Source organism: Heliangelus exortis, chromosome 10, assembly GCF_036169615.1.
Source record: "Heliangelus exortis chromosome 10, bHelExo1.hap1, whole genome shotgun sequence".
Lineage (NCBI taxonomy): Eukaryota > Metazoa > Chordata > Aves > Apodiformes > Trochilidae > Heliangelus > Heliangelus exortis.
In genome coordinates, this window is record NC_092431.1 from 14280368 (window position 1) to 14307904 (window position 27537).

At 37.8% G+C, this 27537-nt stretch overlaps 1 protein-coding gene across 7 annotated transcripts in view; it reads left to right on the forward strand.

Moving 5' to 3' along the window:
- The window catches only part of LRBA (LPS responsive beige-like anchor protein), a 388894-nt gene that overhangs the window by 56152 nt on the left and 305205 nt on the right, over positions 1 to 27537 (forward strand). For 4 of the 7 annotated variants that reach the window (XM_071753672.1, XM_071753674.1, XM_071753673.1 and 1 more), the window contains exons 18-29: positions 2551 to 2643; positions 3533 to 3641; positions 4162 to 4243; positions 5857 to 5980; positions 6295 to 6487; positions 20177 to 21205; positions 21890 to 21979; positions 22256 to 22431; positions 24877 to 25030; positions 25432 to 25612; positions 26910 to 27037; positions 27410 to 27517. In XM_071753672.1, coding sequence (XP_071609773.1) covers positions 2551 to 2643; positions 3533 to 3641; positions 4162 to 4243; positions 5857 to 5980; positions 6295 to 6487; positions 20177 to 21205; positions 21890 to 21979; positions 22256 to 22431; positions 24877 to 25030; positions 25432 to 25612; positions 26910 to 27037; positions 27410 to 27517 — 2467 coding nt within the window. The remainder of the gene's footprint in view (positions 1 to 2550; positions 2644 to 3532; positions 3642 to 4161; positions 4244 to 5856; positions 5981 to 6294; positions 6488 to 20176; positions 21206 to 21889; positions 21980 to 22255; positions 22432 to 24876; positions 25031 to 25431; positions 25613 to 26909; positions 27038 to 27409; positions 27518 to 27537) is intronic. The other 3 variants (XM_071753676.1, XM_071753677.1, XM_071753678.1) reach the window with 1 other exon arrangement.

Here is a 27537-nt window from a genome sequence, read left to right on the forward strand (position 1 = left end):
AGGAGAGCAGGAAATACTATTAACAGTAAAAGCACAAGAGAAGATCTGCTAGAAGACTAACCTATGACTCTGATTCTGTTGTGCCTCTCAGAAAGTGCTAAAATTACTGAACTTCTCTAATTTAAAATGAACCTGCCTGGACACAGTGGGCAAGAAATTGGAACAGGCAAGAAAATGTAAGAACTATTCCTAGAAGGGTATGTGCAGTAGTAATTCTCTTGCTGTGTAAAGGCAGAGTCTCATTTCATACATTTGGTTGCACCTGTTGGTTAACCCCTATTTATACATAAATTTTTTTCAGTTGCTCTTCCTCAAGAGACAACATCCAGGCACATTCATAATTCTTTTCTCCCCTTTTAGTACTAGACTTATGGTTTGGGTTTTTTTTTTAACCCATTTTCCTCAGCTTTGACTTGATTTGTATGGTAATGTATTATACTATGGGAAAGTAATAAAAACTCTAAATAATAAAGTGTTTGGATGTCATGTTTGGTCTCCAATGCAATATGTTTGCATTTATTTAAGAACTGGCACTAGACATTTTCTTTTTTATTAACTAGTGTATGGGCAAGTCACTATGAATAGTGAGTCCACAGTGAGAAATCACTTTTCCTGTCTCATTTGTTATATTCCTTGCTCCTATATCGTCTTCAGTCATTAATGAGTTGTTTGTATGCTTATTGATGCCTCTACTTTTTGCAATTAGAACACAGGGTTCTTGAAATAAAAAAAAAAATTAAATCTTTATAAATATTTGGAGGTTTTATAAAGAAAATTTTTTAAAGTAACAAATCCACTGAATTAAATAAATGTAAGACTATTTTCCTGTGAAATTAAGTAACCCTGGTTCTGTTCTGTTAAGACAAGCAGGGAAATGGATTACATTGCTTGAATCAACATTGTAACATGGGCTTGCTTGTTTGATTCTGTAGTTGCTGTGGCTGCAGCTTTCTCCAGGATAAATTATTAGTAATAAATTGCTTTTTTAATAGCTCCTGGGTTCTCATGTAAATTCTAGTATAGAACTAGATTTTTACTGTTTTAGGTATTATTTATAGTTATGTGAAAGTGAGGGCAAGTGTAATTGCTGGTGAATGCTCAGTGATGTATTGGTAAGGCCTAAAAACTTGACTGAAGCCTTTGAACTCAGCAACTTGCTGATCTAAAATATAATATTGTGAGATGGAATCTTTTGGGGAAGACCCGAGAATCACCGAATTATTTTTTTCTTTCCCACTCATAAAATGATGCAAAACTTAGAAAGTATTCACAGTAAAGACTGAGTACTGTGCCTTCTGTTCCAGTCGAATTTCAGGTAGCATTAGGAAATAAAACTTTATTTTGTGATAGAGAGCCTTCTTTTCCATGTAGGTATAACCTAAATCATAGTTCACAAATTCAAAGGTCTGTCCAATACCATGAGCTGTAGCCCAACTAAAATGAGGTAGTGACATAAGCAGATAATGGTCATAAGCACTTTACTGTCTGAAAGGTAAGCAGTGAATGAAATTGGATGTCACTGAAATACTTTGTGATGCTTCATGTTTTTATGAGATGTACAAGAATCAAAACTCTGCATTTGTTACTCTTCATGTTGATAGAAGGCAAATATTAAAATTAGTTGAAATTAAAATAATAAAAGTATCAATAAACTTTAATAAATGCTGAAGCTTTAATGTACTGCAATCAAATGTTTGAGAAGTTAAAATTAAATACTAGTCTAATTTCTTTTTTATTTGGGGAAGGCATAGATTTGAGATTTGTGCAGTATTACAGATTGAATTGGTAATGTCAAATGTATTTAAGGTTACTGGGCACTTCCCACTGCAATATTGTACTTCCAACTGTTTACTGATTTACCAGACTTTCATTAGTTATGTTCATGTTTTCCTTGCTGTGTTTATTTCACTCTAATTTTCTTTCTTGGGAAAACTTCAGCTAGAACTTTCCAGCTGGTTAAGTCTGTTACTTTACTACAGACATCCCCCTCTCTGCCTTTGGCTTTCTTCTTAAACCTTCCTAGTGGAGGTTGACCAGCTGGTGTAGAGCATAATCATCAGGATATGAAGAGTAGAAACTGATGTAGGAGAAATGACAAGAATGTCTCCCAACTTGTCTTTCTCTGTCCCTCATGAGTGAGAAACAGCATGCACAGAGGTCAGATCTTAGTGCTAGTAGTGAATTCCCCTCCACACATCACTATTCCTGTCCAGCTACACTTGTACTGAACTGATTGCTTGCTAAGTTTTCTGAATTAATCTGGATATCTCAATATAGGAGTTGCAGCAGCCTTTTAGAGCATGTTTTATGTATTAATATTTGGAAGATGGTTATATTTGATGAAAAACCCCTTAATGTAATTAGGAAATGTGAAATCACAAACTATTGTTCTGTTAACAAGAATGTTATGGTTTTTTTTTTCAGTCTTATTAAGTTAATCATTCTTTTAAATGAGTTTTAGACACTGCAGTCTACCACAGTTAATTCGTCTTTCCAAAAGTTGCTATGTATTTCAACTATTTTAGGAAACCTTCTGTTTTCTCCACTTAGGGTTGTCTACAAGCTTTTAGCATCACAAAGTGAAGGCATCAGAGTGCAAGCTCTGAAAGTGATGGGATATTTCTTAAAGCATCTCTCTCCAAAGTAAGTGCTAGTTTAGGTCTTAAAACATACTACTACCACCACAGAAAAATTAAAAGGAAGAAGGATAGGTTGTGAAACATAGATGCCATATATTTTTTGTGAATGTATTTTTTGGCATATATATATACATATATGAGCATATATATATGTGTATATATATATATACACACACACACACACACACATACACATTTTTGGATGCAAGACAAATGATGCTGTGTTGGAAGTTAATCCCTAATGTGCTGCACTGAACAGAACTACTGTTCTTCAAGTATCCTTCAGTTTCTTATTAGTACATTTCTGATGTGGTAGAATTACTTATACTGGCAACTGATGTCCAGCCATTATCACATCCTTACCAAGGTCATGTAATACTTACTTGCAGTATGCCTACCTGCTTTTTAAAGTGTTCTTTTTTCCAAATGCCACTGAAATTGGTAGTAAGAATTAGACTACTGAGATTGAACCCCATGTTACTGAGAACTGGATGTAATCTGTCTCAAGTTGACCACAGCAGTAGACAACTACTGAGATTGCTGTCCATGCTTGGCTTTTTTAGGGTGAAATGAGGACAAAGATGCCCTTTCCTGAGTGTTTATCAGGAAATCCCTGAGGCTGTGTTTCAGTTTTTTAGGCCCATGGGTGGGTGGACTGCATTTATGGAAGACAAGTAACTCTCTTCTGTCTGCCTTCAGGAAATTACTTGTCCTTGCAAAATTTGTATACTTGCCCCATTTCCTTAAGCAAAAGTTAAAGATTTAAGGAACAAAAAAGGAAAAAAATGTTTCCAGTGATTTCATATTTCTTGTGGCACACTTTTTAGAAGTCTTTTTTTCTTTCTAAAGCAAGTTGAATACGTAAGTTTACTTTATCATTTGTACCGTTTTAGGAGAAAAGCTGAAGTCATGCTTGGACATGGATTGTTCTCTTTGTTGGCTGAAAGGCTGATGCTTCAGACAAGCTTAATCACCATGACCACATACAATGTCCTATTTGAGGTAGTAATACACTGTAGTTACGAGCCAATCTTCCTAATTACGTCTAAAACATTGTTAGAAAATTGCTTACATATTTGTGCTGATATATTCCAGATGACATTAAACCTTAGCGTGGTGCAGCTGAGTACTTCTCTTTTTTCTTTTTCAAAGTTCACTACTTGATTCCTCACTCCCCCCTTAACTTGGTTATGCTCATTATGAATAATTCTAGATAATGAGTAACGTGAGTGTCTCAAGCAGACACTTGTATATATGTGGAATTTTATTATAACAATGATCTTGATTTATGATGATTGTTTTGGTCAGATTCAGTTTTCTTTTCCAGTGTACTTAAAATAATAGCTTGTGCTTAAGAGAAAGGGAAAAGCAAAAAAAAGAGTGAGTTCTTGGTAACAGAATGAAATATATTGTCACGAAAGGCAACAAGTGGGGAACCATGGTGAAATATGAATTAAGTATCCAACTATTTTTCAGTAAATTGTCCATATTAACATTGATCTGGCATCTTCTTTCCTGCTAGATTCTGACTGAACAGATTTGCACTCAAGTGATACATAAACAGCATCCTGACCCAGATTCAACAGTGAAGATACAAAATCCTCGTAAGAATTATATATGTTTTTAAGTGCTACCATAGGATAAGTCTGCTTGAAAAAAAAAAAAAACATGAGAAAGCTTATTAATTACACCAGCAGCATTAATTCTGATCTCAATTTACATTCTTTGATGCAAAAAGCAACAAAGTGCATTTGGTTGAAGTTATTTAGGAAGTATGTCTCTATAGGTTTTTGAAAGACATTTTGTGTGTCCTAATGTGTATGTAATTCAAAACTCACCCTTTCTGTCTGGGCAGTCAAGTTATGAAATGCTTTTTCAAGACTTGTGTGCACACGATACTTTGATTTAATACATGTTAAGGTCCCAGCAAAATTCTGATTGCATTATTTAGTGATGTCAGACTAAATTACCTGAGATACAGAAACGCCCTTCATCTTAAATTACATTTGGTACCACAGTGCTAGATGGGAAGTATGAGAAATGCATCTGCTCAGTGTTTTGGTTAGCTTGCTTTATGGGAAATATCTTGATATGAAACTTTAGATGTCTTTTGAACTAAGGGGAAATAGTGATCTCCTTTCCTGAATTATATGCATTATTAAGTGAATGGACTTAGGATAGCTTTGGGAGTTCATTTTTTCTGGAGAAATAATAGATTTTACACTTTCATAGCTGCTTTGTCATTAAATGAAGATCTTAGTTGTGGGTTTGCTTCATGTGGAAAGTGGGGGAAGAGAAAGCAAAGCAAAGCAGATACAGAGTAAAGAAATCTGGTTGCAGCATGCCGTTTGCTTTCTGCTCTGTGTGAAGCAAGAGATATGAGGAGATTTCTGTTACTTTTTCTTATGATTTTTGACATTGGCAGTCACTGCTATGGTTAATACAGATTATTTATAGTGTGAGGCATGAGAGTGGAATTATCCAATAGGAAGAGTGACTTTTAGAGTACCTTTTTAAGATCAGTGCTAATACCATCAAAAAAAAGAATTTTAAAAGAAACTGTAAAAGCTGAACTGAAACTATCACAGTGTGCTTGAATTGCACCCTAATTTATCTACAAAGTCAACTTTTCTTGGAGGTAACAAGACCAGACGGTGCCCCACTGCATTAGAAAGTGGAATATACCCACAATTTTTACTCTTTCCTAGAAATACAGAAAATGTTATGCTCATAGGAGATTAAATTCTTTTATTTTTTTTTTAAATAACAAATATTCGGTTGTTCACACTTCAAAAATTCCGTATCAAAGCAGAGCAAAATCAGTGAGTTTGTCTCTCATGATTTTGTACCAGATACATTGTATTATGTGAACTTCCTTAGAAAAAGGTTCTGACAAATTCTCTTGATTGTCATTTGTCCTGCAGTAGAACTTGTGTTTTTCAAACCAGCTAATTAAAAAAAAATTCAGAATAGTTGAACTTGAATTCTGTTTTCTTCAGCTACATGGGAGTGCAAATCCCCCCGGTGGTGACCATGAATGACAAGTCTTGGAATAAGGGATTTTTGGTAGCTAAACCTTCAAACAGAGATTTGCTTTTTCTCAGTATAGACTCTATGTTGTGTCTTTTTTTTTTTGTAGAAAGAAGTAATGGAACATGTCCTGTGTTTTATTCTGTGCTTAGTACTAATATTTTGTTGCTCATGATCCATTCTACAGAGATTTTGAAGGTTATTGCAATCCTGCTACGAAATTCTCCACAGTGTCCAGAAACTCTGGAAGTTCGGAGAGCCTTTCTCTCAGATATGATTAAACTTTTTAATAACAGCAGAGAAAACAGGAGGTAAGTTAGCTTGCTATGTTCCCGTGTCTACAATATAACATTAAGTGTTGGACCAGATGTCCCTTGAGGTCCCTTCCAGCCTAACATTCTATGATTTGATGATTTTCTCTTGGTCAGTTAGACTGCTTAGGCAGATACAGCTTCGTTGCTGCTCAGCAAGTTCTGTACTCTGGTATGGTCTTCAATATGTTAGGGAAATTAGAGAAGGTTGGACACAGCAATTAGTTTAAACATGTTGAATTCCTGACCTAGCTGATATGTATTTCTAAGATGTATTTTGAAATTTTCTGAAATAGCACATGTGAATTCTACAGGAGTTTGTTGCAGTGCTCGGTCTGGCAGGAGTGGATGCTTTCCCTTTGCTGTTTCAATCCAAAGAGTTCTGAGGAACAGAAGATCACTGAGATGGTGTACACCATATTTCGAATTTTGCTCTACCACGCAATCAAATACGAATGGGGTGGCTGGCGTGTCTGGGTGGATACTCTGTCCATCACACATTCCAAGGTGAGTGTTGGAAACAGCTGGGGAGTTTTGTTATGCTCTCTAATTAGATGTAGAGCCTTAAGTGCTGTATCACACAGTGATACACCTGAAAATAGTCTTGAAGTGAAGCTCAGTAGCTAAAAGCCCAGTGTTAGTTACAGGGCGTAGCTTTCAAGTATTTGTCGATTAAGTGTTCGTTTTGTTGTTTGAACACTAATGTATCTCTGTTATTGCTCAGATTGTGCTAGTACTATTATATACCCAAAATGGCACAAATTCTTAAATACTAGATAATAAACTTTCAGGAGCATTTCTGAAAACTTTTGGTGCTGCTTTTGGGTTTTGATCATAGTGTGAACACAAGGTGGCGCACCGTATCTATTCATAAGCAAATTCACCTTTTTAGTAACAGCAAAAGGCTGTAAAACAAACCAGTAGCAAGCAAAGAAATCGAAGTTAAGGCAGGTGCTTCAGCTGTTAAAGGTGAGAACAGAAATCCTTGCAGTCTGAATGAGACTATTAGCCTTTATTATTATTCCATCTGATTTTGTTGTTGATACAACCAGAATTATTTCGTAGAAGGTATTAGTGGATCTTTGAACAAGACACAATAGTGTAAGAGGGAACTGTTCTGCCTTAATCTGAACAAAACAGTAAGGCCAGTGTGGGCCTCTTAGTTATCCTGGTTTATCAGAAATATTTACCTAAGGTGAATGAAAAGATAACTACTGTATTTCTAAATGTGTGCACCTTCTCAGTGGGAAAAGGGCATCTTTATGGTTCTAAGGAACTGGAAGTATTTCTGAGGCCTTTGTAAGTTCATGCGATTTTTTTTTTAACTGAAAAAAAGTTGGGTTTTGCAGATAGCACAAATAGTGTTATTTTGCAGCTCCATTTGTTCATTGCATTCATAGCTCAATGGTGGGAATACTGGGCTGTGGGGAGACAAATTTAGAAATCTGTATAATAATAGTGTGTGAAATAATATCATTAAATAGTCACGTAGCCAAATGGAATCCAGCTGCAAAGAATCCAGGGCCAAATTTTAACCCTTACAGAGTTCATGTTTTAGTTGTGGTAATATGCTTAACCATCTTTTGTGTTGGTGCTCCAGTCTTCAGAAAGTATAGAATCACAGAATAGTTGGGGTTGGAATGGTCCTTAAAGATCATCTTGTTCCAACCTCTCTGCATGGGCAAGAAGGAAGGTCAGCTTTTGACCTCTCTTATAGAGAGCATTGGTGTGCTGAATATAAAAATTACCTAGCACTTTATCTTCCAAGCTGTAGTTCTGTTCTTAGACTCTTTGTGTTAGAGAATGCAATTTAAACAGCTCCTATGTCAAAATGATAACAGATTTTTGGTCATAATCTTCAGTGACTTCAGTATGGTTAATCAATAGTCTTCTTATAATCTCATTTAATTGGTCTGTGAAATTGTGATGCCACAGCCAAACATTAAGAAAACCCCCATGGTTTTAGAAAATACCAAAACAGAAAAGGTACAGATAATATAACTTTTGGTGTTTGGTGGTTTTTCTGAACAGGTTTTTGTGTGATACCATAGTGTGTAGTGAAATGAGGCAACCAGGTGCCACTAATTGCCAGGTAGTGGGCATGAGCTTGTGTTAAGCCCACCTGTGCCTGATTAGGGTGGGCCCCTACTGCACATGAGCAGGACTGGGGGGGGCCAATAAAGCTCAGTCCTGAGGAAGCCAGGGAGGAGGTTGTAGCCACTTTCAGAGCAGTAGCACTGATCCAGGCTGGTCAGCCCTGAGGGCAATAGACTCAGAGCACTATTCGTGAGTTTCTGCTGGAACACCTGGGTGGACCTTGGAGCGCGGTGCCCTAAGAGAGGTTCGTCTTGCAACATCTGGTGGAGAATGCGGGCAAGGATGTAGCAAGGTGAACCTGTTGCCCTCAGGGCTGACCAGCCTGGATCGGTGCTATTGCTCCAAAAGTGGCTACAGCCTCCTCCCTGGCTTCCTCAGGTGTGAGCTTTATTAGTCCCCTAATCCTGCTCATGCGCAGTAGGGGCCCGCCCTAATTAGGCACAGGTGGGCTTAACACAAGCTCATGCCCACTACCTGGCAATTAGTGGCACCTGGTTGCCTCATTTCACTACAATAGTGAATGAGCAAATGACCAACTATTTCTGTGTTTCTCACTTTTGGTTCCTGGCATGTTGGTACAGGGAGGTATCCTTGGTTGTAGATGTAATTTCCTGTATCACTTTTCCCAAGTCTAACTTTGTTGGCTTTCCTGTCATTATGTGAGGACTGATTCACTCTTCCAGTCTACATCGGAGGAAGTTGAGCAGTAGCAAGGTTAGGAATGTGATGGTGTAGTTTTGACCAGAAAGAGTTCAGATTATATAGACATTGGTATGAATATACGAATCCAGTTCCAAAACCCTGAACAAAAATGATTATAAACAACAACAGCACCCAGAAGCTAACTTAACTGCAGTGGTATGAATGATGATGCAATAATCAAGGATTTTAAAATTGGATTTTTTCACCTTTGTTATGCATTTGCCACTTGAACATTTTTATAAATAATACATGTAATTTATGCAACTAGCAGTGTAAAGCGTGATGATGATTCACATCTATCTTTTAATTACATAAGCATAAATCAGGATAAATAATAAAAAAGCTCTTTGTGGTGAAATCTTATTAATCACTTGAAAGTGTCTCTATAAACTAATATTAATATCTAATTGTAGTGAATTTAAATCACTCTAATTTTACTTACTTGGAATATTCTTGTGTCCTGTTAGATCAATATTGGGCTTCATACAGATTCACACATAACATAGTGTAGCCATAAGTCAGTGGGCAAATTGTTCGATGCTAAGTGCATCTCAGATGGTTTTGATTTCTAGCATGCTTTCAAGGTAATGTGGGAATTATGGGAAGAAAAATATTTCCTTAACATTACTAGGAGAACAACCAATTTGTGTTTTTATTATTTCATAGCTAATTGTATTGGGTTACTGCTTATTTTTCCTTTTTACAACCCTTTGAGCCATTCTTGCCACTAATTTATAACACCATTCTTTGATAAAGAACTAGTACATAAAGGGCCAGTGTTACAGAACTGGATGGGTTTTGCAGAGCTACACATCAAGATACATGCAGCTGCTATAAAAAGCAAAGAAACTCAATTGCAATTTTATTGTCCAGTTTGATAGATTTCCTGCCACCTTTGTAGCAGGGAAGCTGTTTGTCACTGTAAGCCTCTCCTCCAACAGCTGCACAACGTTTCATAAGCAACAACGGATTTTCTAGCACAATTGCACTGCTTTGGCAGAATTTAGAAGGTGTGAGTAACCTTTTTAAAGCCAAATCTTAGTGTTGCTCATAGATTTTGCTCATTTCCATATTATGTTTTCTTGATTTTTTTTTTTTGATTTTTTTTTTTTTTTTTTTTTTTTTTTTTTTGTATTAACACAGTGTACGCAAAGGGGTTTAATTTGTGGCTTCTAGTTCAATAAAAAATTTAATGGAAAAATTAAGTCACAATTCTGGTTTGTTTAAATATCCTGAATTTAGAGAAGCACCTGAGAACTTTCTTAAACATAACAATGCTAGCCAGACCTTAGATTTAATCTGTTTAGCCATGTTACTCTGGAAAAAGGACCAATGATTTTGGGATTAGTAATCAGAAACAAGTAAAGAATCCTGGATAACTTCCCTGTTTGGCCTTTCAGCTTTTTCAAAGAGTATAATGATTTACATAATATAATACACTCCTAAGTTATTTGAATGTTTGAAAATACTGGGAAGAACTAATATTTGTTTATTCAGGCTCATAAATGTATTTTACGACTTTAATTTGCTTCATGTTACTATGTGATTCAGCTAGAGAAGATATTTGGGTAAATTCTGTGGGTACATTTTTTCTTTTTTTTTTTTTTGGCAGTAGCTCAATTTTTGTTGAGTAAGACTTGAATGTTAATATGTATTAGCTACAGTTTAATTACTGTATAAGTGAATATGTCTGTAAAAGTGGAAAAATTTTGTTCACTGATCTGAACATGTTTAAGATTTAAGAATAATCTTAAAACATTAGTACTGTGACTTTAGCATAGAGTGTATTTCTAAATAATTATTTTTCACTCTCAAGAAGTACAGTTGTAATAAACACTGGTGAGTGTTAAGTAAATTTGTATGTTATTTGGTCCCCCACTCAATTAATACAGGAGGAAAAAAAAAAAAGTTGAGCACAGCATTTACATGTGTTGTGTTTGTTTGATGTTCATCACTGTCAGTTGAAGGAAAACTGGCAAAAGCAGACAAGATTAAGTGGTGGAAGAATTAATTTATGATGGCAATTTAAAAACTAATTTGCAGAGAAGTGAATGTGGCTCAGTCATTTTAGAACGTAAGAGGCCATCAGGATCTCTTGAGTCCAGATCCCATGGGCATTCATAAGATGTTGAGGATGGTTGTGGCTCCATTTTTTCCCCCTATCTTGAAGAAGGTAGGGTTTTCTACAGTGGTATGTGCAGACATTTTAGCTCTAGAACATCTTAATGTCCTAGATGTTGTCCTTGTTATTCTTGATGTTCTTCTGTCCTCTGAGAAGCCCTGGGGGGCCAAGAAGGGCCATTATTTCACTGCAGGTTTGTGGTTTTCAGTTTTGTCAGTTGAGCCCAAAGTATCAATGAAGAAAAGCTGGGGAAAATACAAATTAAGCAACACAAATATAGGGGGAGAAGTAACAGGCACCTGAGCTGGAATCTGCAGTCTCCTTTGAAATCTGTGTACACTCAGAGGCTGGTGGTTGTGATAAAAGCCTTCACTTTTTCTAGGTGTTCCTTTGTTGCAGCTACTTTTGTTATTTGGTGTGGGCAGGCATTTCCTATTTGGTGCTTCTGAAGAGAAGAAAGTAAACCCAGTTGGTGGCCAGTTACCAGTGATGTCTCCCAGGGCTCAGTTTTGGGGTCAGTCTTATTCATTATCAACAATCTAGATGAAGGGATTGAGTTTATAAATGACACAACGTTGAGTGGGAGTGCTGATCTTCTTGAGGGTAGGAACACCCTGCAGAGGCTTCTGGAGAGGTTGGACCAAGGCCAGTAATACAAGGTTTACACAAGGTCCTGCACTTCAGCCATAACCCCAGGCTTGGGAAGAGTGGCTGGAAAGCTGCCTGGTAGAAAAGGACCTGGGGCTGTTTGTTGGCACCCAACTGAATAGGACCCAGCAGTGTGCCCAGGTGGTTAGGAAGGCCAAGAGAGAGCATCCTGGCCTGTATCAGGAATGGTGTGTCCAGCAGGAGAAGGGCAGTGATGGTGCCCCTGTACTCAGCTCTGGTGAGGCTGCACCTCGAGTGCTGTGTTCAGGTCTGGGCCCCTCACCACAAGAAGGACATTGAGGTGCTGGAGTGAGTTCAGAGAAGGGCAACCAAGGTGGGGAAGGGTCTGGAGACCAAGACTGTGAGGAGAGGCTGAGGGAGTTGGGAATGTTTAGTTTGGAGAAGAGGAGGCTGAGGGGAGGACCTTGCTGTGCTCTACAGCTACCAGAAAGGAGGTCATAGGGAGGTGTGTGTTGGCCTCTTCTGTCAAGTAAATAATGAAATCAGGACCAGAGGAAATGGCCTGAAGTTGTGTCAGGGGATATTTAGACTAGATATTGGGAAGAATTTCTTTACTGTGAGAGAAGTCAGGTGCTGGAATGGTCTCTCCAGGGAGGGGGTGGATTCACCATCCCTGGAGTTATTTAAATATGTGTAGAGGTACTTCAGGACATGCTCTAGTAGGGTGGTGATTGTTTTTTTTTTAGTTTTTTGTTTTGTTTTGTTTTTTTTCAAGGGGGTTGACAGTTGCAATCAGTGATCTTAGAGCTCTTTTCCAACCACAACAACTCTGTGATTTTCATGGTTCAGCAGGCAAAACAGCTGGGAGGAGGGATCTGTTCCACTGGTGGGCTCTTATGTGTGCAGCATGTATGGTTAAAGTGGAGCTACTACATCTTATTATTTACTCAGTTCGAGTGAGTGGAATATCAGTTGCAGGATGCTGTATTTTGACTGCTTCAAACTGAAAGAAAAGTGAAATAAGCAATAGGAATAGAGTAAAGAAAGGAAACTGAGAGTTCATGAAGCAGGAAAGAACAGGATCAGTTGGGTAGAGGAAACCACACAGAAGCCTTAGGAGTGTGATAGAGATTTGTTACTGGTTGAGAAGTGCCAGAAGTCTCAAAAGGGAGAGAGGAGGAACCTTATAGATTATATAGATTCTTATCTATATAATTCTCTATAAAAATCACTGGAAGATGAGACTTCATGTGTCTGCACTCTCAAGAAGTGTTAGTGCCCTTCTTTGCTGTCACTGCAGTTAGAGGCAAACCTCTCCCACACTTGCTGTTGCCTGTGTTGAGCTTGTGGCCTCAGGCACTGAACTGAGACTCTGGGCTATGAGTTTGAATGTTGATTGTGGAGGCTCTGCTCCAGGGCTCCCAAGACATGGAGACATGGGAAAAGACAGCCCAAAGAGAAGGGTGCACAAGAGCTATAGCTGGGTGCTACAACAATACAGAGAGGTGAACAGAGTTTAGTTACAACATGGTTAATAGTTAAATATCAACTGTGCCCAAGGCAGATTTTGACAGTCTGTAAACTGTAGGAATGGAGACAGAGAGGAAAATATCTGTCTTGAGAGGAGAAGGTGATGTCCTGCCATTTAAACAAATTTAAAACAACAGTTTTAAAATGAGTAAAAATGAGCACATACGTGTTTGGTGTGCTGTCTCTATTTGTTACTGTGTGGAGATAGAACAGTTAACTTTCTGTTGACAATTTGAAAAACACTGCCAGAGCACCTAAAATTCCCTCTCAGATGAGCAAAGACTTTTCTGAGTTATATTGACTAGTACTTGCTTTCTTGTTCTAGAAATTATTTGCATGCATTTTTGGTTTTCAAGCTGAAGAGAAAAAAGGCAACAGTATTGCTACTTGGATGAAAATGCAGGATGCAGGAACAAGAACGTCTGAATGTTTTTTTGGTGGAAAATTAGTCTCCTAGAAATATCTTGTATTCAGTGTCCTGCACAATTTTTGTGAATCTGGGGCTTTCTTAGCTTTCTTCTGTGAACCAGTTGGAAATAACTGAGATTCCTTGGGTCAGGGGGTTACAGACTAAGTCAGTGTATGGTCTACACAGTATTTTTCACTTCACTGAATTGAAAGTTATGTTTGGTATCTTTAGTTGTTGGTGCCTTCCAGCTAAACAGACTTGGTTTTGTTTGGACATTACTTTCCATTTGTGGACAGTCAGTGTTGCTAGAGAAGTGGAAAAACACATCAATAAAGTCCTTGTTAAGATTTAAGAAGTTGCAATGGTTTCTGGAATTATGAAGAGTTTATTGATGGCGTCAGCAGCACAGGAGCTGCTTTGCACTGAGCAGGCTCTGGGAGGAAGGAGCAGTGCTGTACAGTTGTCTGACCTGTTGGCAGACATTCCCTTCCTCTCTGCTCTATGAAACACCCACCTGCTAATGGAAAAAAAGGACAAAATCTTAACACAGAGTTAAAACATTTTCCCTATGTTCTTTAATGTAAATGTCAATCATCTTAACCTTTTTTGTTGCCGTATGCTAATTTTTCTTCTTGGCAATTAGTAAATGTTGGATGTCAAATTAAGGTAAAATTAATGGCAGAGGCAAATGTTGCAGTTATTAGCTCACAAGTGTCTTTAACTAGTAGTGCGTAGAGATGCATTCCAAGCATTACAAACAGCTATGGATTAACCATCAAATGATGGTGAAGATTAATGATTGGCCTTTTAGCTCACTAATTTAGAACAATTTCTAGTAATTAATTTTGTATTATCAGCATTTACAGTTGCAAATGCCTTAAGGAAAATAAAAAATGACCTGATCTAAGTACATTTCGGATCCTTCAAGCTAACAGTTGTCATGTAAATTATTGCTTGCTTGAGGATTCTAATGTTTAATCTGTAATCCCTTTATATGCTGTCTCTGTCCACTTGTGTTTAGTAATCACAATTTCTGTTTTGTCTTTCTTTTTTGTTGATCCTGCTTTTGTTAACCTTAGGTGTTTTCTTTATAGGGTGCATTGTTTGGCTTTGTGAACTTGTGTGCTTGATAAATGCCATATCATGCAACAGAAGTATAGAATTGTCCAGTGTCTCCATCATAGTACCACTGTTCTTGGTTTCCTTTCAGACCAGTCAATACAAATCAATACAGTGAGCAGAATTGTTTCTAGAGGATTGTTTAAAAGTTGGATTTTACAAAGCATCATGTCTTAAATTTACTTTCTTTTTTATATAAATAAAAAACCCCAAACTGTAAATGCATGTTTAAAAAATACTGGCTTAGGCAGTCTGTGTGATTTTGTGCATTGCTATTTTAATTTGAGTATTATTTAAAAGACAGTATTTAAGACGTTGTGACATGAGTGCTTTTTTGATGTTTATGGTGGATGTAAGAATTGCTCTCCTTTTTAAGTGGATTTTTGGCAATTTTTTTAGTGACGTTCTCCTGTAGTTCTGTATTGTCTAATTTTCTTTACCAGTGTGTCTCTCCTTGCAGTTTCTTAAGTTGTTCCCCAATCGGTGTAGATTCTCCTCAGATTGTGCTTGGAGTTACTTGCCTGGAAGTTTACCCTGCCCATCTGTAAGGAAAACTTGTCTGAACTGACCTTCTTGCCAGTCTGTTTTCTATTCTTAATCAGCAGTCAACAATCTTGAAGAGCACATTTTGGTTTCCATTGTTGCTCTGTAGTGGCTTCCAAACCGTTCTCTATTCCCTCTTTCAGATGAGACTGTGAGATTACATTGCATCTCCATGCTATACCTGTAATGCTGTATTACCTGTATTTTTAACTGTTAACCAGTGCTGGGCAAAGACTAACAGTAGAACTTGTAACATGTCTGGAATTCTGGAACAGTCTTAGCTGGAAAACCAAAACTAAGCAGTTTGTAATTAATGATTGACATGGTAACATTCAAGATTAACAGCAATACCTGTGGTGCCTTTCTGACTTCAAGATATTATATGTAGGTTATTAGGAAAAACAAAGCATTCAAGAGGAAATTCTCCTAAGAGACAACACAGAGTAAGTAGCATGGGAAGATCTTGAAAAAAGAACAAGAGAAGTATATTGCCTATAAATACTGAGGGCTTCTGCTGAAACAGGGGCTAGTTTTTTAGATGGAATTTGGTTTTGTGATTATTTGGATTGTACAAATAGGGAACCTTAGTTATAGGTGAAATTTTCTCCCAGCACTGAAATTTTAAGTGGATTTAAAATTAAATGAGAACTTATGATATGAAGGAAAGAGCCTGCAGACAGGGGTACTCCACTGTGGCAACCTATTAAGGATCTGACTACAAAATGTTCATTACTGAGACAGTGAGATTGCTAATGATGGCCTAGAAAAATCTGAGTTTTCAGTAATCTAATGTGAAGTACAACAATCAGTCTTGTTAGCAGCATGGTGGGATGGCTTCCATGGAGTGATGTAGAAAGTGTAGATTGGGAAGATGAGGAATGGGACTTGCCCTTAATGTGAAAGCAGTTGGAGTGCACAAAGCTCTGCCTGGGGAGGAGTAAGGAGCCAAGTGAGAATTTCTGGATTAGGATTAAAGAGAAGACAGGTAAAGGTGATTGTATAGTGGGCATCTGCTACAGGCTGCCTGACCAGGAAGAACAATCAGATGAGGTCCTCTATGGAGAAATAGGAGCAACCTGATGTTTGCAGGCCCTGCAGGAACCTGGAGGGATAACACAGCAGGAGGTAAGAAACTCAGAAGGTTCCTTGAGTTCACTGACAACTTTTTCCTCCTCCAAGCTGATAGAGGAGCCAACATGGAGAGGTGTTTTGCTGAACCATCATACTCACCAAGAGCAAGAGTCTTGTTGAGAATGTGAAGGTTGACTATGTGATAGTCAAGGGGAGGGAGGAAAGTAAAAGCAAAATCACTACCCTGGATTTATGAAGCACAGATTTTGGGTTGTTTTCATGCAAGGTAGATATAATGTTGGTAGGTGTGGTTGGTAAGAAAGTGTCTGAAGCCACAATAGGCCTTTGTGTAGGGGACTGGCTTGGTAGCACCTTAGAAAAAAAGTCAGCACTACAGAAAAAGAATGCACCACAGGTTCTACAAGCTGAAATATAACTAACTGGTCATTTATCCAAAAGTAGTGGCTAGCACTGTAGAATATGTTTGTGGAATGGAAAGTCAGAAGCTGTTAAGTAGGTTGCTTTTACTCCTGCATTTGTTTTTAATGAGACTTTCACTAGAATGATGCATGGAATTATGGATGTTCACAATATTAAGGCTTTTTGGAGAGCTGGAAAGGTTGCAGAAGGAAGGCTACTTCTAGTCCTTCAGGATGAAAGCTCATTGTTGTTAGATGTCTTGTTAGTCCAGTTACTTTTCCATCTTTTGGGCTTTTAAAAGCATTGTTGTAGTATGTTAGAGGGAAAAGGGAAAAACAAACCAAAACTAAACAGTCTTTAATGGTATTTCTTCCTCATTGAAGTATTTCTAACTACTCAAAAATACAGGCATAATTAGTGACTAGAAATTGAGGCTAGACCTCAATTTATATTTCTCTTTTTTTTTTTTTTTTTTTTTTTTTTTTTTGATGGTAGGGTAGATTTGGAACAAATGATCAGAGGAGATTGCATCTCTTCATCATGTGATTGGACAACTTTCATGGGCAACTTTCTTGGTGCTGTCATCCAATCCATGTTACTGGGCTCAATGTGTTGGGAAGGGAGTTAAAGGCCTGGTTAGATGACCTGATGTTGCTTGCTGGCCTTAGTGATTCCTTGAGGTTTGCTAGGGAAAAGCCACTGTAACAGATCTGACAATATGTTTTTAGGATGCATTTAAAGCTACATTCCTTCATGCTTAAAATTTACTTAAACCAGGTCGGTAATTTATCAAAGCATTTGAGTAATAGGGCTGCCAGAATGTAGAAATTCATAGTGCTATTTAATTTTGTTGTGTTTTTTAGGAACCAGTGTAAGGATCAATTACTGCTTGATGAAATTCTTGCAACACTGTGAAGGTGCTCTTTTTGCAGGGTGGATTTAGTAGCTGCCAGCCCTGCAACACACCACTGTGACTGGTTCCATTAAGATTGAATTGTTGCTATTATTGAACATGTTCTGTGAGTCATGTACTGCTCTCCATTGCATTCAAGTTTGAGTGCTGAAAAAAAAAATTTGTTTTAGCAGGCCCCTCTAGCCACTCTCTTGTGATCATCTTGGTGTCATCATGCCATCATACCTGTCCATGGTTGTACAGGGGGGAGTTGCTAGCAAGAATTTGACATACATGGCTTCTCATTTGCCCTTTTCTGCAAGAAAAACCAAACCCAAAGTGCCATTTTCATCTTCAACATTACCTTGTTTTGCCTTGGTTCAGGGGAAGTAGTGAAAGGCTAGACCTGAGGCTTGTTCCGCAGTTGTGGAATCAGTGCCTCATCAGGGTAAAATCCATGTCTCCTACTTGGATGTAACTTAACAGTGTTTAAAAGAAGTAAGTATTTACTGTAGCTAAAGCCTGCAAATACTTTTGAGGAGTCATCTTTACTGTTAATGTTTTAAAATACATGTTGCAATAACAAGTCTGACACTGAAGATGGAAATGAGTAAGGGTAGCTGTGTTATCCCAGGTTTGTTGCAGCTATACTGGTGCTGTGTAGGTAATGCACATACATATATTGTAGGTAAGTGTGCTTTCTGGGAAGTGAATACAGTAAGTTTTGCCAAAATAAACAAATGGTCCTTTTATTTGTTGGATGTCTCTTAAAGATTTGTTGTCATAAAACTTGAGTAGTTTTGGAAATAGAGGAAGCAGCAGGGAGAGAGAGAAGACAGCAGCTCAAGTTGTTGAGATTTCTTGTTCATTCAAGTAATGATTTGACCCAAAGTAGGAACTTTGCCTAATCATGCTTTTGAAAACAAATTAAAAATGCAGGGAGAGCTTATTAGCATGATCTACTTAGGGTTTCTTTTGACATCCTGACTGTTACAGTGTAGGAAGGAAGTACTTCTAAAATACTAATGCCCCTCACATGCTTTATTTAGTAACACCCTATAACAAAATATTTTACAGATCCATTGTGACACTTGGATGAACTTTCAGTCATTTGTAATCATTTGCACTTTTTTGTTTCTGTGTATCTGGTTTAATATTAGCACAGGAAGACTTTTTCTTCTTAACATGAGGAAGAAGGTATCCCAGTTGCTAGAGGCTCAAGTTTCGATTAAATCAACTTGAGCAAATAAGATACCTCAGGTCATGTGTTAAATAGTACTCTGATACCACAGTACTTTAATTTATATTTGATTGATGGAGACAATACTATGTTAAAAAGCCAATGCTGACAACACAACATGTGAAGAACATTCCTTTTAATCTTTGTGCTTTGCTTCTCTCTGATTTCCATACTGTACTTTCTAGTACCTTTTTAACCTGTCAGGTTAGGTTTTGACTTAGCTGTATTGTCTTAAGAGAAAATATTTCTACTGACTAATCATCTCTGTGTGTATCATGTTAATTGGATTTTTAGATGAAATCCAAATGAATGAGTTTAGTATGAAGAAGAGTTGGAAAATGTGAATTCATGTATTTAGTAAAATGTACTGTTCTGCTTTGTCTGTGGAAGATGTTTATGATGAAGAAAATTGTTTTAAAAAAAACCACCCGTGGCTGCAGCTTATATGTTGGGGAAATTTTGAGAACAAAGCTTTAACATAAATAAACACTTCTGTTACAGAGATAAATCTGAATCTGAAATAGAAATGTATTGTAAACTAAATTGAATGACAGTGTAATAAAAACTTCAGTTGGTCTAGTAAAATATTTCAACACACAGCTATTCATTTGGGCAAATTAGTTTTATCAGTATACACATAAAGATTTTTTTATCTGGATTTAAAAAATATATACCTAAAAACAGTAATAGTTTTTTTCAGCTCATCCTCAGAAGGTCTTCCTTCTCACTTGAGAACAGCTACACAATCTGATTAATGTGCCTTTCAGACTGAGGGAACAGCGTTCACCAGAGGAGGAGTCCTCTGGAGAATTTCAGATATCATTTGGAGGTCCCCAGAATTTTCATTTGGTTCCATGCTCCTCTCTACCCTGACTTAGTGGGATTTATTTTTTTTTTATGTAAAATTCTTCAAAATCTATTTATCTTTGAATTGTTGATCACACTGAAGGTGCTACAATGTGTGAAAGCTCAGCTGTGGCTGTAGGTTGTCAGCTATCTCAAATGCAGTAATGGCCTGGATATTATGCTGTGGTGTTTTTATCTGCATCCATGAATACAAGTGGCACAGATACCTCTATTTACATTTTATTGTAATTAGCCTAGGAAATAATGCCAGTTAATAAACATTAAACTTGACACATTTTCCCTTCTTTTTCTAGAATTAATTTTTAAAATTCTGAATACTTATATAATTTTCTGTATTTTCTTTCTATTTTTAATTATTATTTTTCTTTCTTTTGGCCAGGAATAACAGGTACACTAAAGAAAATCTTGCTCTCAGTTGAAGTTGTCTCCAAAGTGAAATTGCTTTTGGTCATGAGGACAGTATGCAGAAAAAATTACAGTACAATTTTAGGATTTGAGCAATTAATCTGGCTTTTTTTTCCCCCCACGGTTATTAATATGTAATTTTTAATGTACTTTCAACTCTGTTCTTTTAGGTAACTTTTGAAATGCACAAAGATACCCTTTCTCAAATGTATAGGGAGTACCAAGGGAAAGGAAGTGAAGGGAGTGGAATACAATCTTCAGCTCCAGTTAGAACAATCTCTGGAGTTAGCAAGGAAGCTGAAATCAAGGGACAGCAACAGTGTTCGGAGGTAAAAGAAGATGCTGCTGCTCCTTCCTGTGTTCCTGATGCTGGTATGGAGTGCACTGCTGAAAAACAAGAAACAAATACCTCATCAGATGGTGACCCACAAACTCATTCAGTGTCTAATCACAGGGAGGAGTTAGCGAGGGAAGAGAGGGAAAGCACACAGCATTCCAAAGAAATGTCCTGTGTGGAATTGTCTCCAGAACCAGGAGCAGTGGAGCACGATGCTTCAGAAATCAGTACTGGAATAGCTGAAGCAATTGAAGAATCTCTGAGCAAAGCTGATGAACTTGTGGAAGAATCAGGAGCTGTCACTGCTGCGTCTTTAGAAATGCAAACTACTTTGGAAGGAGAAACTTGTGAAAGTTCAGAAAGACTGGAAAAATCAGCAGTAGAGGTGGAAGATGAAGATGACTTTGTTGATTTGAAAGAGGAAAGCAGTATGTCCTTGCCTTCAGAAGAATGTGAAGAAGCAAACAAGGAATGTAGCTCTAATGAAAGAGAAGTGACGAAGCAGGAAAAAGCAGTAGATGAGGAGCCTGAATCTATGCTTTTAAAACCCAAAGATACTGAGGGTGTGGATGTGACAAAAGATCTGACTTCTTTCCCAGAAACAGTGAGTTCTGCAGTTCAAGAAGCAGCGACTCAAATGGATTCAGAAGGCAAAAAGAAGCTGGTGGAAGAAAAGATTGATTTAAGTGAAATAAAAACAGCTCAAGAAAATGCAAATGCACATGTGTCAGAGCCTGCTGGAGCCTCTGACAAAAGAATTGCCAAGCTTGATGCTTCTAGTGTTGCATCAGATACAGAGAAGCTGGAACTGAGAGCTAACACATGTCTAGAAGCACCTCTGCCCCCCAGATCCATATCTGAGGTAAACTCTACCTGTCCTTCATCTGTGTAGCTTAAAAATAAAAGGAAGTTCTTATTTTATTTTATGAGATTGAGGAAACTGTGCTAATGCACATTTTGGGGATTTTAATGTGTGTATTTTGTGAGTTACCTGAGGAATTCTTTCAATCCTTGATTAAAATAGATGTAATTCTTACTAATATCTGAACTGAGAAGGCTCTTAAGATTCTGCCCTTTGTACATCCACTTGTGTATTCTTATGGATACTTAGTGGCTAGATGGACACTTCAGCTGTGGTGGTACCTCTGTTTTTAAAGTTGGAAGAATTGAAGGAAGCATGCTGAGAGGCTTTTGTCTAGAGTTTTTTCTGCTTCTTTACTCAACCTCCCTCTTATAAACTCAAATCTTATAATTATTGAGAAGCAAACATTGCAGAAAAAAATAGCACGAAGTTTCTTTCATATCCTGGTGGAACTTGTGAAAATATTTTTACACTAGCTACTCTCTGGGAGGTCCACACAGGAAATATGTTTTAGTAAATATAAAATCTGATTGTGTTGTCATTCCATCATGTCAGCTCACATTTTTTTTTTGTAGATGTATAATTTAAAATTGGGCTTCTGTTGCATGCTGCAGTGCTCTACCACTCTAGTCTTTAGTGTCTAACTCAGCTTTTCATGGTTAAATAGTCATGTGTCTTCTGCAGAGGTACCTGCTAATGGATGCCCTTCATTCTGCACCATTCTTCCTTAAAGGAGGAAAACCACTGCCTTCAGCAACATATATTCCCCCTGTGGTAAGGCTGGGCTGCTGCTTGTGTATGCCTAGACTGACACGTGTGGTAGTGCAGTTGTAGACTAGTTTGTAGGTTTGTTATATCCTGTAAATAGAATTTGTGGAATCATTTTAGTTTGATTTGTTACCATGCAAAGAGTCTAAACTTCTTGCATATCTTACAAATCTCAAGTCTATTCATGCATATCAGTGTATGCCCTGGCAGCTAATCACCACTTTCTTGTTTCTATTTTTTTTTTTTTTTTTTTTTATTTGTGTCCGCAAATTGTGTGTTCAGACCACAAGGCAGCAAGATCCTTCAGGACAAGAGCTAGCTGCAGCATCAGAGGGGCAGAGAAGAGACTCTAGATCAACTGTGTTCAGGATTCCTGAGTTTAAGTGGTCACTGATGCATCAACGCTTGCTCACAGACTTACTCTTTTCCATAGAAACAGATATACAGATGTGGAGAAGGTAAATTTCTGTGCTTCCCATGGAATGCTCTAGACTGTCACTTCAGTTATAATTAGCTGCATCAGAGATGCTCTGTGACTTGGAATTTTGTGCAGCTGGTACTTTACTCATTATTCAGCAACTTTACTTATTTTGTGACCTATACCTAAGTATTCTCAGATTATTTTTAATATTCTTTACAGTAATAAATGTGTATTGGTTGAAGTCCTGCACATATCTTTTGAATAAAATTCTGGCTATATTGAAGTCAATGACAGCCTTGCTATTGATTTTTATTAGACCATGATTTTTCACATTCCTAATGTATGTAAGGGCCTTCATCTTTTATTAGTATTTAAATATCAACTAAAAAAGAAAAAGCTATAAATAGTTTTTATTGTTTCTCCATTTAGAATACTCGGTTACTGCTTTGATAGGGTTCTGTGAAAATGGAGATATTCTATGCATTTAAAAATTAACTTGTAGCAGTAATCTGGAATGTAAATCATGAAGATGAATTTAGTAAAAAAAAAAAGAAACTTTGTAAATAGTGGTAATTCTGTATCTTAAGATTTAATAGCTTAAATAAGAGTGATGTCTGTTTATTATCTTGAAGTAGTGAATGTAAAATTTAAATAAAATTTGGGCTGACTGGAAAAGGGGAAACATAACCCCCAGTTTTAGAAAGGGAAAAAAGGAAGACCCAGGGAACTCCAGGCCAGTCAGTCCCAGCTCTGTGACTGGCAAGACCATGATCCTCCTGAAGTCTCTGCTGAGGCCCATGGAGAACAGGGAAGAGATGAATGGCAGCCAGCATGATTTCCACTAAGGGCAAATTGTACCTGATGAATTTGCTGGCCTACAATGGGCTTACAGCACTGGTGAATAAGGGAAGAGCAACTGACATCATCTACCTGGACTTGTGCAAAGCATTTGACACTTGACATTCCTGTCTCTAAGCTGAAAGAGACAAATAGACCACTTGGTGGGTAAGGAATGGGCTGGATGGTTGCACTCAAAGGTCCACAGCTCAATGTTTGGATGGAGACCAGCAATGGGTGCTGTCCCTCAGGGGTTTGTATTGGAAGCAATATTATTTAACATGTTTGTCAGTGACATGGATAATGGGATAGTCAGGTCTGCACACGAACACCAACCTGAGTGATTTGGTTGCTGCTCTATAGGGAAGGGATGCCATCCAGCTGGGTTTGACAGGCTGGAGAGATGGGCCTGTGCAAACTGCATGAAGTTCAACAAGACCAAGTGCAAGGTCCTTCATGTGGGTTGGGGCAAGCCCGGGTATCAATACAGACTGGGTATGAAGGGGTTGGGAGCAGCCCTTTAGATAGTGGCTTGAAGGTGTTGGTTGGTGAGAAGCTCAACAGGAGCCAACAATGTGAGCTTGCAGCCCAGATAGCCAACCATGTCCTGGGCTGCATCAAAAGAAGTGTGGCCAGCAGGTCCAAGGAGGGGATTCTTCCTCTCTGCTCTGCTCTTGTGAGACCCCACCTGGAGTGCTGTGTCCAGTTCTGGAGTCCCCAACGCAGGATGGACAGGGGGCTGTTGGGAGTGAGTCCAGAGGAGGGTCAGGAAGATGTTCAGAGGGCTGGAGCACCTCTCCTGTGAGGAGGGGCTGAGAGAGTTGGGGCTGTTCAGCCTGGAGAAGAGAAGGTTCCATAGGAAGACCTGATAGCAACCTTCCAGTACCTAAAGGGTCTCCAGGGAAGCTGGAGAGGGGCTTTTTACATGTCCTAGTGATAGGACAAGGAGTAATGGCTTTAAACTTCAGGAGGCTACATCTAGGTTAGGCATTAGGAAGAAATTCTTCACTGTGAGAGTGGTGAGAGTCTGGCACAGGTTGCCCAGAGAAGCTGTGGCTGCCCCATCCTTGGCAGTGTCTCAGGTCAGGTTGGATGGGGCCTTGAGCAACCTGGGCTGGTGGGAGGTGTCCCTGCCCATTCAGGGGGTTGGAACTGGATGAGCTTTAGGGTCCCTTCCAACCCATTCTATGAAATTGAACCCTATTCTATGAACTTGCCCCAAAATAAGGAATGTATGTAGCTAAAATGTATTTTTAGCTTATATTTAGTTTTGAAATTCTATTTCCATGTTTGAGAGGATTTAGGTTTCTGTGTTTTGTTGATATTTAATTTTTCTGAGAAGATATTCATATTTGCTTTATTTTTCTACAAGTTTAAGTGTGAATCTAGTTAACACTTCAGGAAACTTTTATTGTATTGCCTGGTATAGTTCTGCTGTCTTAAGTAATCATAGACCAGCCTACAATGTATCTTCATCAGAATGATGTTTGGCATGTATTTAGCGAGCTGTGGTGTGGAAAGCTTGAAGAACAGAAAGAAATGTAGTTTTATATTTAAATTAAGGTACATCAGTTGATGCTACACCACCACAAAAATAAAACTGTACTCTGTTTTTTTTTGTTTTTTTGTTTTTTTTTTTTGACAGCCATTCTACAAAAACTGTGATGGACTTTGTGAACAGCAGTGACAATGTCATATTTGTGCACAACACAATTCATCTCATCTCTCAAGTGATAGACAATATGATCATGGCTTGTGGTGGCATATTGCCATTGCTTTCTGCTGCCACATCTGCTACTGTAAGAAATTTCATCTTTATTTGAAAATCTGTCTGTTGTGGGAGGATGCCTGTCTTCGTGCAGTGTAATAACTGGTACTACTTAGCAATTATACCTGTTGTTTTGGAAAGGAGGAGTATGTGTGTGATATTTCAAGCATTTCTTTCCTTCCTTTGCCTTCATGCTTTTCCCTAAGATGAAGTTGGTCTTGGCCTGAAGACACAGAAATAATTGGCCCAGCTTCATTCTCCCACTGTTTTCTGGAGTGGGATTAAATCCTAATACTAGTGGTTGTTCCTAGAATATGTTGAATTGTTACTTTTGGATGAAAATAGGTTTCCAGCATACCTTTTTCTTCATTTAAGTTGTAGGAATATCACTAGTGGGCAACTAAATGCTATTTTCAATTTTTCTCTGTGTAGCATGAATTGGAGAGTATCGAGCCAACTCAAGGACTTTCAATAGAAGCATCTTTAACATTTCTCCAGAGACTAATCAACCTTGTGGACGTGCTAATTTTTGCAAGTTCTCTTGGCTTCACTGAAATTGAGTCTGAGAAAAATATGTCAGCTGGAGGAATTCTGCGGCAGTGTCTTCGTCTGGGTAAGCAAATAAAACCACCTAATGAGAATAGGGGCTCACTGTTACTACTTTGGAACTTTTTGTTACTAATTAGCTTAATTTTTTTCCTGTCCTTTAATTGTTAAATCAAGATTAAATTTAGTCTGAGGAGCATTGGGATCTTGTAGGATTTTACTATTACTGTACTCTGCAATGCGTTTACATACATGGGGTTCTTTCCCTCCTAAGTATTTTAGCTAAAATAAATGAGTAACTTTGGTAGCCTGACTGTTGTGGATGCATGGTTTGATTTTATCCATGAAGATACTTTTTTTGCCAATGTTTCCCAAATAGTCAAAGCTGAGAATACAGCAGCTTTAGGAAAAAGAGATCTTTTACTGTACACAAACCCATGAACCTTTAGGATATGTAGAAAGGAGGTTTGAATGCTGAGGTCAGTAGGTGAAGGTATTGTGAAAACTAGGGATGTTTCTAAAGAGTAGGGTTCAACTTGGGCAGTAGTTGTACCCAGCATTAAAGTGTATCTGCCACAAATTGAATTTAAAGGAAGCAGGCATTAACTAAAAAACTAATTAGTATCCTGGAAATGAGACCATACAAGGTTCAGTTAGCTAATAGAGGAGTAGAGTTTTCATGCTAGTTGCATGCTGGAAGACTTTCTGTAGTGAAAAGTTTAATTTGCATGAGTGCCAGAGCAACTCAGAGCCTCAGCAGTAATTATCCCTCCTCTCCCTCTCTATTAAAAAGTTTCAATTAAGACTTTGTCCAGGTAGCACAAAATTTATGGGTTGGTAGCAGTTATAGATGTGGGACAGTTCTTTTTTCCTTTGAAAATAGTATTAGAAGTTGAAACAGGCACTGTTGTGAAGCTAAAAAACTAATGGTGTAATTTCAGCACATTTATTCCAAGAGCCCCAGAGCACTGTGAAGCACATGTTGTTTTTTGTTTCACTGGTCTGTCACTTCTCTTCCTTCCCTGCTGGTCTGTAACATTTAGCTGTCTTCAGTCTCCCCTCCCTGTGGTTGTATGCATGGTAAAATTTCAATGGGGGATGCTCACTTACTCACTTTGAAGTATCCATTAGATATAGCATACGTGTTCTAATAGTTTTGAGATTCATTATTAATTATAAATTATTAAAGAATTTTGAGCATTGTTTTGTGACTATTTAAAATGGATGGAAGCAAAATAGCATTTTACTGACGTGCTTAAACTTTGTAATTTAAGTGATAAACAGAAATGTATTATACATCTCTGCAAGAGCTATAAACAGTACTGTTTCTTGGAGTAACTCTTAACATTTCCTTTCCCTTTAAGTATGTGCAGTAGCAGTAAGAAATTGCTTGGAGTGTCAGCAGCATGCACAGATGAAGCCTATTGGAGACATTGGGAAGAACCAAAAAACAGTGCAGGGCTTTATAGGAATGGGAAAGTCTGCAGCAAAGGCAAGTTTAAGACCACATTTGGGAACACCTGAGTCAATAATAATAATAATGACTTTGTACAGAGGGATAAATTAATAAATTTATGTATGCACTATGGATATTTTAATGGACCTGAAAGGGCACAAAAATCCCAGAAATCCTGAAGTAGTTTTTTCCCCAAGATCTGAATTTAACACTTACCTATTTAACGTTCCTCAGTGAAATAAATCTCTCCCAAGAACTTCCCAGTTCCTTTTTGCCTTTAAAGATGAAATGCATATCTGATTTTTGTGCTCCAGTTATGAAAATATGATGTACAGTGGGTGATTGGTTCTTGGTAGAATGCTTTAGAAAAAAGAAATATATGAAACAGTGATGTTTGTTTTTCTTTAGAGTCCAGTGGATATTGTGACTGGTGGCATTTCTCCAATACGAGACCACGACAGACTCCTGCAGGATATGGATATTAACAGACTTCGAGCAGTGGTGTTCAGAGATATAGTAAGTAACTGACAAGTGCT